The sequence below is a fragment of the Nelumbo lutea genome, chromosome 8, assembly GCF_056320005.1.
Source record: "Nelumbo lutea isolate HS-2025 chromosome 8, American lotus-T2T, whole genome shotgun sequence".
Taxonomy (NCBI): Eukaryota; Viridiplantae; Streptophyta; class Magnoliopsida; order Proteales; family Nelumbonaceae; genus Nelumbo; species Nelumbo lutea.
The window spans coordinates 1,190,010-1,205,536 of NC_142691.1; the positions used below are offsets into that span (position 1 = coordinate 1,190,010).

A 15,527-nucleotide genomic window follows, 5' to 3' on the forward strand; every position below is an offset into this window, starting at 1 on the left:
AAACACGTTCTTGAACCGCATTTTTATTTTGATTTTTGAAAAGCAAAAGCATGCAAAAGGATTTTGTTTCAAATAAGGCAATTCATGTGTTCGAAACCATCAAAATGATTGTTTTTAAAACAAAGTCAGATTTTGTGTGTATATATACACAATCATGGTTTTCAAAATCAGACCGAACCGGACGGTCGGATAAAAAAAAAAATCAAAAATCAGTCATTTGATTAGTTTCACTTTTCCTCAAAACCATTTTTTCCCCAAACCGTTGATTTTGGTCAGCAAACAGCTGAACCATCCAGTTAACTGTTTGAACCATTCGAATGATTTTATTTTAAAAACCATGTGTACAACAAAGAAAATGTTTTCTCTGTTTTTTGTTTTAACTATCAACATTTTTTTCAAATCAGATGGATTTGATTTCTCTTACAATTGGCAACAACAAAAACAATTCAGATTTGAAAATACTCCCCTTATAGATTTTCTTTGAATAAATCCATCACCATAGTCTTTCAAAATAGAAGAAAATCCATGATGACAGAAAGGTATGATACCAATCAAAACCCCTCATGAGTACATGACTTAATCCTAGGTCTCCCTTACAAGTTACAACCATTTAATTAAGACTTTACCAGCACACTTGCTCGCATAAAGCGCAATAAAAATCTGCTGACCACAAGATGCTATGGCATCCTCGCCACAAACACACTACAGTCGCACATGCAGAACATCCCCCATGACATAGTCACATAAGGTAGATGTTTCAATCTTCAAATCCGACAAAAATCAAAACATATATATGTCCACACTCCACATGCCACAAGGTACACCAGACCATAAATGTTATTAAATGCCAACTAATAAGTTGATAGCCACCCAACCACCTACCTACTCCCTTATTTTAACTGTTTAAAGAATATATTTTATTCTTTTTTATAGTGCGGCACATGTAGTAATGCATCGTGCCTCTATACTTATTACTAGCGGAGGGGCCTGCATTGCAGGGGCTCGTTCATAAACTATCAGTTTCGAGCTCAGTTCGAATTAGAGAATTGAGTTTAAGCTCGAATTTGTTTCGAGTTAAAAGCTCAGAAGCTTGAATTACCTTTGATTGCAGGTCTCTCAAGTAGTCGAGGTTCCGAACTGATGTCTCCCTCAATTGCTAAGGTGCCAAATTGAGGTCTACCTCAACTGCTAAAGTGTCGAGTTAAGGTTTCCCTAGCATGCAAGGTGTCAAGCTAAGGTTTCCCTTAGTTGATAAGGTGTCGAGCTGAAGTCTCCCTCAATTGTCGAGATGCTGATACGAGGTGCTGATAAGAGTTCTCCCTCAATGACCAAGGTGCCAAGTCGAGGTCTCCCTCAGTGGTTGAGGTGTCGTCTAGCTTGAGCTCAATTTGAATTAGAGACTTGAGCTTGAGTTCAAAAGTTCGAACTCGGCTTGGCTCGAACTCGACTACCTTTGGTTGCAGGTCCCCTAACAGCTGAGATGCCGAGTTGAGGTCTCCCTCAGTTAGAGAGAGAGTGGCATTCTTGTAATTTACAAGGAGAGAGAGATGACATTCTTGTAATTTGTAAAAGAGAGAGAGAGAGAGAGAGAGAGAGAGAGAGAGAGAGATTGATAGGAGAGAGTGGCATTCTTATAATTTGAAAGAAAAAAAAAATCAAGAGAATGAGAGTTGGTATAGAATGGGATTCTTGTAATTTCTATGAAAAAAAAGGCATAAAATACTATTAGATTCCATTTCCCTCCTTACTAGGCCTTCTTACGTATATATTTCAGCTTAATACATTTATATAAATATTTATATAGATTCTCAATTATCCTCTGTGATGTATAATACTGTAATTGACTATACATAAAAGTATCATCCACACCCAATGAAACATACTCAAAATATTCATTTTGGGTTTTTTTTTTAATCCATGCCTTGTTCAGTTTGGCATCCCCACTGTAGCCTATCTTTTGAAGAACAACCATAAGAAATGAAATGCGGTATTATCTTTTGATTAGAATTATCACACCATCGCATATAAGATACTAATTATTATATGTTGGATTCATATGACATGTTTAATTAACTTCATCGCCAATTTAAATAAAATTACTTAATATGGCATTATATTTGATGAGAGATAATTTGGCTTGATCAATGATGTGATGACACATGGAGTAATAGCCTAATTTGGTGACACCACAACAACTTCATACACCTCAGCGATCCTGGTCACTTCAGGCACCTCAAACCACCTAGATATATCGAGACCTAAGCAGCTCACTATATTCACCGACCTGCTAAGGTGTCACATAACCTCCTTCTAGAAAAAAGCTAACCGTTTTCGATCTTCTTGGGATCATGGCGTATGTCAACAGATCTTATCTTCATCCTACCCTATTCGAATGGATCTAGATAAGTCTTATCAACTTACATAGAGTACATCGTCAAATACGAAGCTAACTCCAGACTAGACAGACCAATGATTTCGGACATGCATCATGAGAACCACGACAACTTGCCTATATAAAAGCTTTGCCTCTAGCCTCACAAGGTAAGCATGATTTAGCTCTCAAATTCCATTATTATTAAACTCTCAGCTCTCTCAAATTTTCATTGCTAACTTAAGCATCGGAGTGCCCACACCGAATAAAGCACCCCGGAACACTCGAACTGTCTTGTTTTACAACTCGATCAGGCAACATCACTAGCCTTACATTCGAACTGTCCTCTAAGAAGGAGCGTTTAGATCACGTATCATCAATATTCAAATTTAAACCACTTTGAAAAGCTTAAATCTGAAGCTCATAGACCTGCTCTTGGAAATAAGTCTTACACCAGCAAAGATAACCCAATTTAATTGCAAATGATGAATGTAGTTTGAGTGATTTAAACTCATAAGTTCACTAAATAATGGTAGTATAGAATTGTAACTCTTATGTGTGCTTGTAATCATCCCTTGGAAAGCTGCTTTAACGAAGGATGGTTGTAACTAGGGTGGGTATGGAGATCAGCATAATCACCCTATTTTTTTTTTCAATAGAAGTGAAATTAATATCATTCCACCCTAAAGTCGCTAAACCCAAAAGTTACTAAAATTAAATAGCAGAAAACTATCTGATTCTGATTTTTTTTTCTTTTTTTGTTTTTTATTTGTGTTTTTGGCTTTCCATGGTCTATTTGTAATTTAGAAAGAGCGATGGCGATGTAGCTCAAATGGTAGAATGCTCGTTTTGCATGTGAGAAGTATAGGGTTCGATACCCCATATCTCCACGAAAATAGTACGAGGCTCAAGTTTAGTTCGAGCTTGGCTCGAGTAAAAAACTCGTAAGCTCGAATTCGGTTCGGCTGGAGCTCGATTTGAGGAAAATGTTTTATAAAAATAAAAAATTATATATAAAAATATGTTTATTTGATATTTAAAAAAATAAGAATTAGAGTAATTAGTTATTATTGTATATAAAAATAAAAACATTATACATATAATATTTTATATTCTACTACTACTACTACTACTACTACTACTACTACTACTACTACTACTATTATTATTATTATTATTATTATTATTATTATTATTATTATTATTATTATTATTATTATTGTTGTTGTTGTTGTTGTTGTTATTGTTATTTGAGCTCGATTCAATTATTAAATGAGCCTATAAATTGAGATTGAGCTCAGCTTGTGGCCACCCCTAGTTCTACCTTTTGTCTCCTCCATTTGCCATTTGCTCCTAACTTAAAAAAAAAAATGAAAAGATGAACTCCATATTGAGGAGTTCATAGTGGCGATCGAAGGACTTAAGTGGAAGATGAAATGGGAATGTAGAGAATGCAATGATGGTGATGCAAATAATGTATGATGAGAATGTGGGGTGGAATGGAATATTTGAGGGGGGGTTTATTTGTCTGAATTTTGAGAGGGGAAAAGCTGGTAAATGGGATTGGGATTTTTATTTCCATTGACCAAGAAACTCGTGTTCTTTTTTTCAGATTTATGTGAGGATCAAAGAAAGTTTATTTTCCTCGATATCACTTATGTGGGTAAATAAATTTTCCACCTAAAGAAAAGTTTGGCAACACTTAAATTAATGGGACAAAAATACCCTTTTTAATATTGAATTTTTATGACTAACATGATCATTGTCTTATTTTTATGGGAAATAAAATAACACAGGTAAATGCAGTTAACCAAATAAATCTTTTAGAACATTTACCTGAATAAATAATTTAACAAAAAGCGAAGTAGCGAACAATGGCTTGATAAAACATCAATCAAGTTACCACATCAATAATTTTGGAGAACGCTGGCATGGCTTGATTGAGGTCCTGTTGTAATTGTCTCTATAATCTAGTTAATTTTCTGTTAATTGTGGCATTGATCTTAAATAAATCGAGAGATATTATTCATATATATAATTTTAAAAGTTCAGAGTAGTTAATTACTCCACTAATATGTACACATGAAAATTCAGTCTGTTAAATTTTACTACCCAAAATATCTGGTAATTGCAATTTGCATGCCCAAGTATGCAAAATGGGGTATTGCTTCTGAGACAATTAAGTAATTACTTTGGCATGTGGGCTTGTTTCACATGGCTGTTGATATCGATTCTTATGCAACAAATCCAAATCGCGATTGGACGTCCTCCTAAGTCCTATCCTTGGCTTTAAAAAATTGCCATAGTTTATATTTATTATAATAGGTAATTAAAGAGATTAATTTCAAGTTCAATTTGTTTCCAATTAATCTTAATTACCCACAATAATAAATAAGCGGCAAGTGCTAACTACTCCATAGACAAGTAAAGAGGGGAGAAAAAAGTATTCTTCTGATCGCTCTATATATGCATATAGACAACATTATATTATTCTATCTAAGAGAACTCAGAACCTACGTATGTATGTATATGCTTCATTCCTCTCAATTTTTTCCAAGTCCAAAATTCAGCATTATTTGGAGTTCAATTTCAGTCCATTCACAAGGATGAAAGACTCCAGCCGGGCTCTGGATATCTGTTACAAACAAGGCAACGAAATTAAGGCTCCATACAGTTACATTGTCGCCCTTTGTAATAATCATTTTCTTCAAGATTGCATTAATTTTAATTTTTCTTTGTGAAATGGACGTAAATTTTGTCAACTGAGATGTTTCATCTATTATCTTTGCTCCCCATCATTCACATATATAATTGCATCTTTTATCATTTCTTCTGGCATCTGTTTGACTTTCATAATATATAAGTGCAATGATGATCAGTGCATGTTAATTGGGACCAACTAGCATTTGTGAGACACAAAGGATAGACAGATCTGTGTTAATAAGGGCATTTTAACAGCAAAAGGAGGTCCTTAAAATAAGGAATGTCAAATGCACCCTAAGCTTAAATTCCAGAATTTGTTGATCTTCTTGCTGCATATATACTCTTCTATAAACACTAAACAGTTATAATTAACATAATAAAAGATCAAATCATCTTTTTGAAAGAATTTCTTTTCTTTTCTTTTCTTTTTTTATTTTTTGGATTTCAAATTCCTTTTCATTCAGTATAATATGCTACTCATTGTTATATTATGAATATACCTAATATAGTTTACATGTTTATTAGGAAACACATCCTGCTTTAGTAGTATAGAATCAAAATCCCTTAATTGCCTTTGGATGCAATGCAAATAAATTTTGCACTATTGCAAATGATTCCAGTGTAAATTTTTAGCTATTTCTGTTTTAAATTTTAGCTTATTTTGTTTGGTTACAGTATAAATAAAGTAAATTAAGATATAAAGCAGAATAAAATAAAATGAAACGAAATTTTTCATGCACTTCCATACATTTATACTGATATAGATAAAATTGCACTGCAACCAAACACAGTCCTAAAATTATTAATTAGTGGATATTAGATTATTAATATTAATTATAATATAAATATAATCAACAAAAGAATATAGTATATAACCGAAGTAGTTTGTGTAAACAGTGTAATAAAAATTTGACCGTAGCTTTGACAACGCATCTTTTTGGGGGAATTAATAGACTTTATAGACCTGTTGTCTTCCGTTTCGCAAGCTACCATGCAGATCGTACAAAGATGACGCAGCACCCCAACCCGGCCGGTTGAAAAACCAGACAACGCCCGCGGAATTTCAACGCTTTCCGTTACACGTAAAAGCTAAACCTCTCTCCCTCTTGGTTGGGGTCGATAAAAAAAAAAAAAAAAATCATTAAACAATTCGGATTGGCATTTGATTTGAAAATGGAGGTGTAAAATAACGGGATATATAGAAATTCCACTTACCAAAAAAAATTGAGTTTCGTCCACAAATCTCAATTGCCAAGCGTTGAATTCATGTGCATTAAGATTAGTTTGCGAGACGTTTGTTTAATTTTCCTTAAGAAGATCGATCCCTTGGCATGTGAAGCAAAGGGAGGCGCCACCTGTACTCGAGTCTGTCTTGAGAGAGACAGACAGACAGGGCGAAGGCGGCAAAATGCTGCGACCACCATGCACCCAGTTTTCAATACAATTCAATAGCTAGGAGTTCAAATTACAGATTTCCCTGAGGCTGACGGAGTGCCAGAGCCAGAATCCCTCGATGGGAGGAGCGATGCTACCCATCTTCCACGACGATCTCATCAAACATACCCAGCACGATTTGGTGGCAGTGACACCAGAGCTCGAAGACGATTCCATCCTTGTATGTAGTGTCACTCCCACTTTAAGCGGAGAACCGAGTGGAGAAGGCACCACCTCCTCTCCACCATTTTTCCACCGCAACCTGTCGTTTACGTCCAGGATTCGCCAGAAATTCCCGTGGCTGACATCGCCATCCGCACAAGCCTCCTCCCACTGCACCAGTACCCCACCATTTTTCCAACACAATTTGTCGATAACGTCAAGGATTCGCCAGAAATTCCCGTGGCTGACATCTCCATCGGCGCAAACCGCCTCTCAGTTCGAAGAGCCAACTGCTTCAGCTCGGGATGCTCGGAAGATCACAGCTCAACTTGAACGGACGACGTCGAAGGCTCGTCGAACGCTTACGGGCCTCAGGTTCATAAGCAGAACAACTGACGACAAAGACACCACCGAGCTATGGCGAAAAGTCGAGTCCCGGTTCAAGTCGCTCGCCAAGGATGGTTTGCTCTCCCGAGAGGACTTCGGTGAATGCATTGGTAAGAATTTAGCAATCGGCTTTTGTTATTCTGTATACTCACTCTGTCGTAGATGGTTGCTCGAATGGCTCAAACGCCACCTGTCCCGCCTCTACAGTTTTTTGTACTTAGATGAATTATTTTCTTTTTTTTCCATAATTGTCGTCGCCGCGGTGACTTACGGCATCGATCATGAGTAATGGTGAACTTCTTTTCTGTTGGGAATTGGGACTCAGGGATGATTGACTCGAAGGAATTCGCAGTGGGGATTTTTGACGCTCTAGCTAGACGGAGACGTCAAAAGATAGAGAGGATTACAAAAGAAGAACTTTACGACTTCTGGTTGCAGATTTCGGACCAGAGATTTGACGGTCGCCTTCAGATATTCTTTGACATGTGTGTCACTGGTTCCACCGATCGCTCTTTTTCTTTTTCTTTTTTTTTTTTTTTTTTTTTTGTTTTTGCATTTGTATCACATCACCGTTGATTAATTTGTTAGAATTTCGAAGCCTAGCTACCTTGACCTTTTGGATCAGTTGATGGTGATTGAAATTTATAATAACGAAGTCTTAGGGCTCTGCTGATCGACTGCTCTTTCTGCAGAGCTGACAGCAACGAAGACGGGAGAATCACAAGAGAGGAAGTACAGGAAGTAAGATTTCTTAACTGCTCTCTTAATTATTTTCTTCTTCACTCCCTCTCCATATAAAAGAAAATCGAGGATGGGGCTCGATGGTAGACGGTGGGGTCTCTCGTCGGAATATGCTATTATTATTTTAATTAACCAAGAAAAAAAACCTCATTTTTTGAATTTGCAGCTAATAAAGCTCAGTGCTTCTGCAAACAAGCTGTCCAAATTGAAAGAACAAGCAGAAGAATACGCCTCTCTAATAATGGAAGAATTGGACCCAGAAAATCTGGGGTACATTGAGGTAAATGCACAGCATATATACACAACCATACTACCATCTTGCCCTTTCATTAAGAAAATTACGAGCACAAAGTCCCGACCTCTGCCATCCTTTTGCGTGGGGGAGCTATCTGTTTTGTCTTATTATTCAAGCTATAAATAAGTTGGTATTAGGCCATAAAATCGATCAGTTCCCCACCAAACAGCTCGATGATCTTTAGACACATCCGCTCTGGTCTCTGGACAAGTAATCAGTAATTAACAGTAAACACCTTTGTACATAGATTGTCACAAGTCTAAACAAATAAATTAACAAACAAACAGTAGTAATATCATCATAGTCCATGTCTGCTAAATTCAGAATTGGGATGTTTTACTTTTATTATATAGGGTACAGAGTTAATGAGAAGCCCACCAAAACCATGCATTATTGTTGATTTGTTTATCTACAAACAGATATCCCCTGATGAGTGAGGAGATGAGGAGTTGTCTCTGTTTTTGTTCAGTTGTGGCAGTTGGAAGCGTTGCTTCTAGAAAGAGACAAGTACATGAGTTACAGCAGAGCCCTGAGCGTGGCCAGCAGCGTAGGTTGGAGCCAGAACCTAGAGACTATCAAACCTAAGAAAGTGGGAGTGGCACGCAGGATAAACAGCAAGGTTCTTCGGTGCCTTATCCTAGAGAAGTGGCAAAGGGCATGGGTCATCACGCTCTGGGTGCTGGCGATGGCCGCTCTATTTGCCTGCAAGTTCAACCAGTACAGGAAGAAAGCGGCATTCCAAGTGATGGGGTATTGCTTGACCACTGCCAAGGGCGCTGCCGAGACTCTAAAATTAAACATGGCTCTCATTTTATTACCAGTTTGTCGAAACACACTCACCAGGCTCCGCTCCACCAGAGCAAGGCTATTTGTTCCCTTGGACGACAACATCAATTTCCACAAGGTAAGATGATGATCGCGCGCCTTGCGCAACATCGATCGATCAACGGCCTCCCTCATTGGTTGCATTTTTTATTTGCAGATGATCGCCTGCGCAATAGTAATAGGAACCCTCCTCCACGCCGGTACCCATCTGGTGCGCAATAGTCATGTCGAAGCCCCAAGGTTTTAAATATAAGAGTGGGCAATATATATTTCTAAAATGCCCAATAATCTCTCCACTTGAATGGTGAGTACGTAAAACAAAACCGTAGTCTGGAAAGAGTCCAATACATTAATTCCAAATTCTTCTGCGATTCCACTCGTTTTTACCTTTCAATTAATAGACATGTTTGAATATGGCTGCAGGCACCCCTTTTCCGCGTTCACATCCGGACTGTAGGGGACTGGACAGAAGACTTAAAACGGGTTCTAACAGAGACTTGCGATTCCCCGACTGTGATTGGTAGAGCCAAGTTTGACCACCTTGGAAGAATTTATCAGAAAGGGTAAACTAATTTACAATAATGATTTTTTTTTTTTTAAGTGATGATGATTTGAGCCCATCATTGAGATGGATGGATCATAGCCTTGGAAGACTACTGACAGAAGAAATGCATGTGTGCATTAAAAAAAAAAAAAAAGGATCGATGCAGCGTACCTAGGCTGCTAGTGGATGGCCCATACGGGACTCCGGCGCAGGATTATCAAAACTACGACGTATTGCTCCTTGTCGGGCTGGGTATTGGAGCCACCCCTTTTGTAAGCATCCTCAGAGATTTACTCGACAACATACGAGCAGCCGAAGAAAAAGAAGAAGTAATTACTATAGATGTGTTAGCTAGCTTATATTAATTTTTTGTTTCCACATTATGCATCATCATGTTGTAGCATACAATATTCATTTTGTTGGTGGGATTCATGGAGTGCTTAATTAATTAATTAATTAGGAAGCAGAAAACATGGAGATGAGCAGATCATCATCATCATGGGAAAACGGGCTAAATAGAAATGCATCTCCCACTTTAATAGCGACATGGGCAACTAGTGGCAAGAAGAAATCACAGAGGACTACCAATGCTCATTTCTACTGGGTGACAAGAGAAGCCGGATCTTTTGAATGGTTCAAAGGAGTTATGAACGAAATTGCAGAGATGGATAACAAGGTCAGTCTCAGACTCAGAGTCCCCTGCCACCAGTAGAAATATGTAATATTTGAGTAATATAAATAAAATGATAATAAAAAACAAGGAGTGGTCGAGATGCACAACTATCTAACAAGTGTGTATGAAGAAGGGGACGCGAGGTCGACGCTGCTTACAATGGTGCAAGCTCTAAACCATGCCAAATATGGCGTTGACATCCTCTCTGGCACTCGGGTATATATAAATGAATTAATCCTTTCTATCTATATCATTCATTATTATTACAAAAAGCTCATCACTGTCCATTAACTAAACGCATATGCATGCTGCCGCTTGTTAAAACATTGTTCAGGTTAGAACACATTTTGCAAGGCCAAATTGGGAACAAGTGTTCGCCAGGTTAGCTTCAAAGCATCCCCATGCCCGAGTCGGTACGTGCTACTCCTACTTCTTAATTAGAATTTAGAAACAACCAGAACCACCACACCACTTGTGTTGTGATAAATGCTCCTTTGGATTAATATTGAGGGTAGACAAAAGGATATATTATTTAACATTTTTCTATTTAGGTTAAGAGAGAGAACAATGTTAATTCAATTTAAGAAAACCAAGTTTTTATTATTTCTTTTACATTGTAGGTGTGTTTTGCTGTGGGACGCCCTTCTTAGCAAAGGAACTGAAGAAGCTATCACGCGAGTTAACCCAAACAAGTTCCACAAGGAGTATTTCTAACTCATCAACATATATATGATCAGATCCACCTACCATACTTGATATACTTTTATTTACTTTTCTTGTAATTATACATATACACCTAACTCAACATCCGTAGTCAATCCATTAAAATGTAAGATGTAAATACCCAATATTCTCAACCATGAGACAATAGAATGCCGGTTGTCCATAAATGAATTAAAGGTGGGTTATTTACTTATTAGCTTCACATTGTTTTGTGGTATTTTATTGCTTTTGCTTACATACAATCTTATTCTTTAATATTTAAATATACTTTTGAGAATCTCGTCTCGCTGTCAACAAGTTATGTATTTATGTATGTAAGTAGTACATATACGGGTTTATTTATCATTTTCTACTTAATTACACGAGATCCAAAGTCTAAAACCACAACCCAGGAATCATAGTAGGTAGTTACGAAGAATTCCATCTCTCTCTCCCTCACCCTGCAATGTTAATAATACTATCACCGGGAATAGCCTGAACACATGGTTACCCAACACAAGCTTTCCACATGTCTGGTGAGAAAAAAAAAATTGTGGGAAACGGAAGGGAAAAAAATAAAAAAGAAAACGTTGGAGATTGAGAAGAAGAAACAATTTAGTATACCCACCATACATAGTTAATAGTTGAACAGTGAACACCATTACTATTAATCACTCTAATTAGTAATTGGCATAACAGTCGCCGCTGTTGATGCTAATCAGTTGGCAGGTTAGCATGCGCGTCAGGAGAAAAGCCAACCAGTTGAATCAGCAATTAGAAAGAGAGAGAGACGCTTGGTTTCTCCTTCTATGTCGATCCAGATTATGACAAATAGAAATAGATATAAAAGAGTTCAACACTTTAATGGGACCGCCGGCGCTCTATCAAAAGCTCTTTCTGTCGCTATAAAGTATAAACATTTGACGACATTAATCAAAAGAATGTAACAATTGTCATTACCAAAATGAATCAATGGATCACATGTCACACCTTCAGCGGAGAGAGATCAAATCAGCAATCCACAAGATTGCCTCTCACAACGTCCCACAGCATTCCCCATCGTGTATTGATGATGTCACCATCGAGATGTTCTTAACACATGGTAGGGATATGCTGTAGGGGGTTGATTTGAACTCGTGTGGTACCGGGTACGTATATATGCGTCAGAAACCTAAGAATTGCATAAACTCCTTCACTAACTTTCCTCACGAATTACTGTTACTGTTTTAGAAAGCCTTCGCTACGTACGGAAAATGCTTAGAAAACAAACTATGTGACTTAGTAGCAAAAGGGGGGGATAAAGTGGACTAGATTACGAAACTATGCAGATAAGCCAGGGCAATTATCAGCATTACATAAAAACGCCTTTCCATTGCTCTAACTACGCTACTGAAAATTTTGATAACTAAAAACAGATAAAGAGCAATGGAATCAAACAAAAAGTGTTGTTACTCCAGAAAACATCCTATCTGACAACTTTTCAAACAAAAAAATATATATAAAACATTTTTTCAGAAAACGGTACTTCCAACCCATAAAGAAAACAGAACTGTATCTGCAGCATTTGATGCCAAAGATATACCAATATCATAAAAGTTATAATCAATCAAGTGGTATTTGTCAAAATTTACAGGAGAATCATGGCCTTGGGCATATTGATGTGGCCCACCAAGACGCCACTTTCATCTAATTCAAGGTGGGCTCTACCAATAATGCATCAAGATCTCACGATACTGTCCTTTTTAGGGCGGCACCAGGGCATTGTCATCGTAGCAAAAGTGATTTGTTCCCTTCTCATTATTCAATCAATGTTTTAGACTTGAACAAGCAGCCATCAACCCATAAAGTTGGCTAGGTGACAGATTTGGCAGTTTAACAAGACAGTTGATTCAGTCAAAACCATGAAAAAAATCCAGCATTCGCGTGATCACCAGCTCAACAACCCGGAAAACAGACATCATTCCGGTGACCCAAATTTCAGAGGCCTTACCAGCTCAAAAGTTGCTCCCTTCAACCTCCATACATTTCGAAATCCATGAATCAAACTAGAAAAATGCTAGTATGTGAATATCACTTTGAACTTTGATACCCACAACCCTCTCCCCCACCCCCCCACCCCCGGCCCAAGTATTGGCATGCGTTTCCACTTTATGAACCGTATCCCACAAGGTTAGAGCTGAGGTTCCTTGTCGAATGAAAAACTGTTCATTTTACAGGCTAGTAGTAGGAGTCAGTAGTCATCAGGCCATCAGAGAGTTTCATGCTTGCATAAACTCGTTCCCTAGGATGCCTCGGAGATGATCAAAGATAGAAACCATGCGTCAGGGTCAGGGATTTAGTTAACCCACATATTAAGCTAACAGCCATTGATCATCTTGGTAGGTTAACCGCACAAATACCTCAAGCTCAACCAATCTTTCCAATTTAAGATTCCATAAGCAGGAAAAAAAAATGAAGAAGCGTTGATGCATCAAAGATCAAGAAATATGACATGGCCACCTGGCAGTTCAGTACATTCTTCCATAAACACCCACAAGAACAGTGACCAAATGGGAAGGGTCTGACCAGGTAGTCAGGGATTCCAATGAAGATCAGCATCAAGAGATTTTACTTAGAAAAGTAACCATGCAGATTACTAGGACTCAGTTGAAAGTCAAAGGCTTGGTGGTCTCAGTCATCCTTCAAACGTCTGAGAATTTTTGCAGCCCATCGCCGGAGACGTCGCTTTAAGGTGAAGCCAACAACAACACCGACAGCAAAGCCAAGGGCACAAAGTTTTGTGCATGTCCAAAGTGAAACTACTTTCCTACAAATCCACAAAGAAAACTAAAATCCATAACACACTAAATGCGATCCTAGGCATAGTTTTGGGATATTATTAGATTGCTACCTCAACGATTTCATCAAGAAGACAGATTCCATGTAATAACTTGCAATTTCAATTTGATCTACACGATACAGATCTTTTTCTTTTTTTGAGAAAGGTCTACTTTGACCATAAATGAATGGTCTAAAATTCACCATCTAAGATTTCTAGTTAATCTGTTCAAACCTTCCTTTTTAATCAATTAAAGTTCATCTTATAGCATCAGGGATGTAAAAGATTCCCTGACCACGGTTACACTGTCAGATCAAGGAATTGACCATTATCATGATTGTTGAATGACTTTAAAAAAGTCCATATTGCTAGAAGTGGGAATACTGATCCCAGAAAATCAAACCTTCTCTGATTTTCATGGATGAGTTCCTTTATAGATATGGCCTGCTTTTAATGAAATTGGAACACACACACAGATTCCAATCATCAATATAGCATAGAGAATAAAACTATGCAAGAAGTCAGGAAAGGTAATATAGTTCAATGAAAGCGTGTACATCTCCCAGTATTTGTTATTTCTGACGTATTGACAAACCGAAAAAGTTACAAAAGCTGAAAACTGAGAAAAATAACCACCTCATTTGGTGCACACTGCAAAAGCACAGATAGTAAACATTTGCCGGGTAAAGTAGATAACTCTATACAAGCATACAAATGGTCGTTCCTTCCCAAACTCAAACAATGCCTCCTAAAAGGCTAAAATATAGATGTGGCTTCTTGCAAGAGGGCCTCTAAACACACACAAAATGACAAAATGAGTACCACACCAACCCACACGACCAACCTTGCACTCAACCTCTTTAACACTAATTGTTAGTTGTAATTAATTTTGAAACTTTTTAATAGTAATATTTCAGTAAAATAAAAGAAAGCACAAGAAACACCACAAGAAATCAGTTGAGAGGGAAAAACATGAACAAACTGCAAATATAACCCAACCACAATACACCCAAATCAGCATAAGGTAATTAATTATTCCCTCTGTCACAACTTAACAACAGAACCGAGCATTAGCCTTACACCCCCCCCCAACACCCAAGGTTCAAAGTATTGACACGTATCGGTCCGAGACCTCTCCAATACGCCCCTACAGTGGGTGTATTGGGGGTCTGACCAGTTCAGGGGGTAAAGGAGTTCTAAACCGGCCCCACTGAACTGGTTTTTAAAAAATTTTAAAAAAAAAGTATAAAAAATAGGTATCGATACACCCCTACCGGTGTATCGGGCATATCGATATTTCGAACCGTGCTAACACCAGCCCAAAAATCAGATCAATACTAATGCTCTCAAGGAATTCCACAAATCCCTCATCCGTAGGGCTGTAATTGGAACGGATCCAGCTACATACATTCACATCCACAGCTGATTAGTAGCAAGTCTTTGGATCCGAAGTCCAATATGTCGAACTTGAATTGGATTTGGATTTAGTATGTATTCATCTCATTGTATTTAAAAGGACAAAAAATGAAAAAAGTTCATAAAAATTTAATTATTTCTAATTTATACATGCATAATAAATGTGTATAAATAGAAAATATTAAATTTATCAGATATAAACTTTATATAATTGTATACAATTATAATTCTTATCAAACCATGTTTTAATCAGACTGAATGAGGTCAAATCCATATCAGATCCAATTATTAATCAGATTAAAACTCTAACATCCAAATCTGAGATAATTGGATTTGGAGTTGAATTGGATATTGGACTTTTGGAGTTCATTGACAGCCCTATTTCACTAGATTGCCAACTCCTCTCAAGCACCTCTTCACAAAATCAACACCACATTACAAATGTCACGGGTACAG

General features: G+C 37.5%; 1 protein-coding gene and 1 long non-coding RNA gene across 2 annotated transcripts; both read left to right on the forward strand.

Annotated features, from left to right (window-relative positions):
* The first annotated feature begins 6,295 nt into the window (after positions 1-6,295).
* LOC148842091 (respiratory burst oxidase homolog protein E-like) lies at positions 6,296-9,791 on the forward strand. Its single transcript, XM_088958875.1, has 8 exons — positions 6,296-7,167; positions 7,383-7,544; positions 7,752-7,798; positions 7,965-8,078; positions 8,563-8,997; positions 9,076-9,222; positions 9,342-9,481; positions 9,618-9,791. The coding sequence occupies exons 1-6, from the start codon at positions 6,588-6,590 to the stop codon at positions 9,163-9,165; spliced, it is 1,428 nt and encodes a 475-aa protein (XP_088815001.1). The 5' UTR covers positions 6,296-6,587; the 3' UTR covers positions 9,166-9,222; positions 9,342-9,481; positions 9,618-9,791.
* Positions 9,792-10,265: 474 nt separating this feature from the next.
* Positions 10,266-11,030, forward strand: LOC148842092 (uncharacterized). The gene is made up of 3 exons (XR_016103511.1): positions 10,266-10,351; positions 10,470-10,548; positions 10,756-11,030. It is a non-coding gene; the product is annotated as an uncharacterized LOC148842092 (long non-coding RNA).
* The last annotated feature ends 4,497 nt before the right edge of the window (positions 11,031-15,527 follow it).

Excerpts from the sequence above, each read along its gene's own strand:
- LOC148842091 (XM_088958875.1), top strand. The coding sequence starts at position 6,588 with ATGGGAGGAGCGATGCTACCCATCTTCCACGACGATCTCATCAAACAT. Across the intron at positions 7,168-7,382 it reads GGACTTCGGTGAATGCATTG|GGATGATTGACTCGAAGGAA; the intron begins GTAAGAATTTAG and ends ATTGGGACTCAG. Across the intron at positions 8,079-8,562 it reads AAAATCTGGGGTACATTGAG|TTGTGGCAGTTGGAAGCGTT; the intron begins GTAAATGCACAG and ends GTTTTTGTTCAG.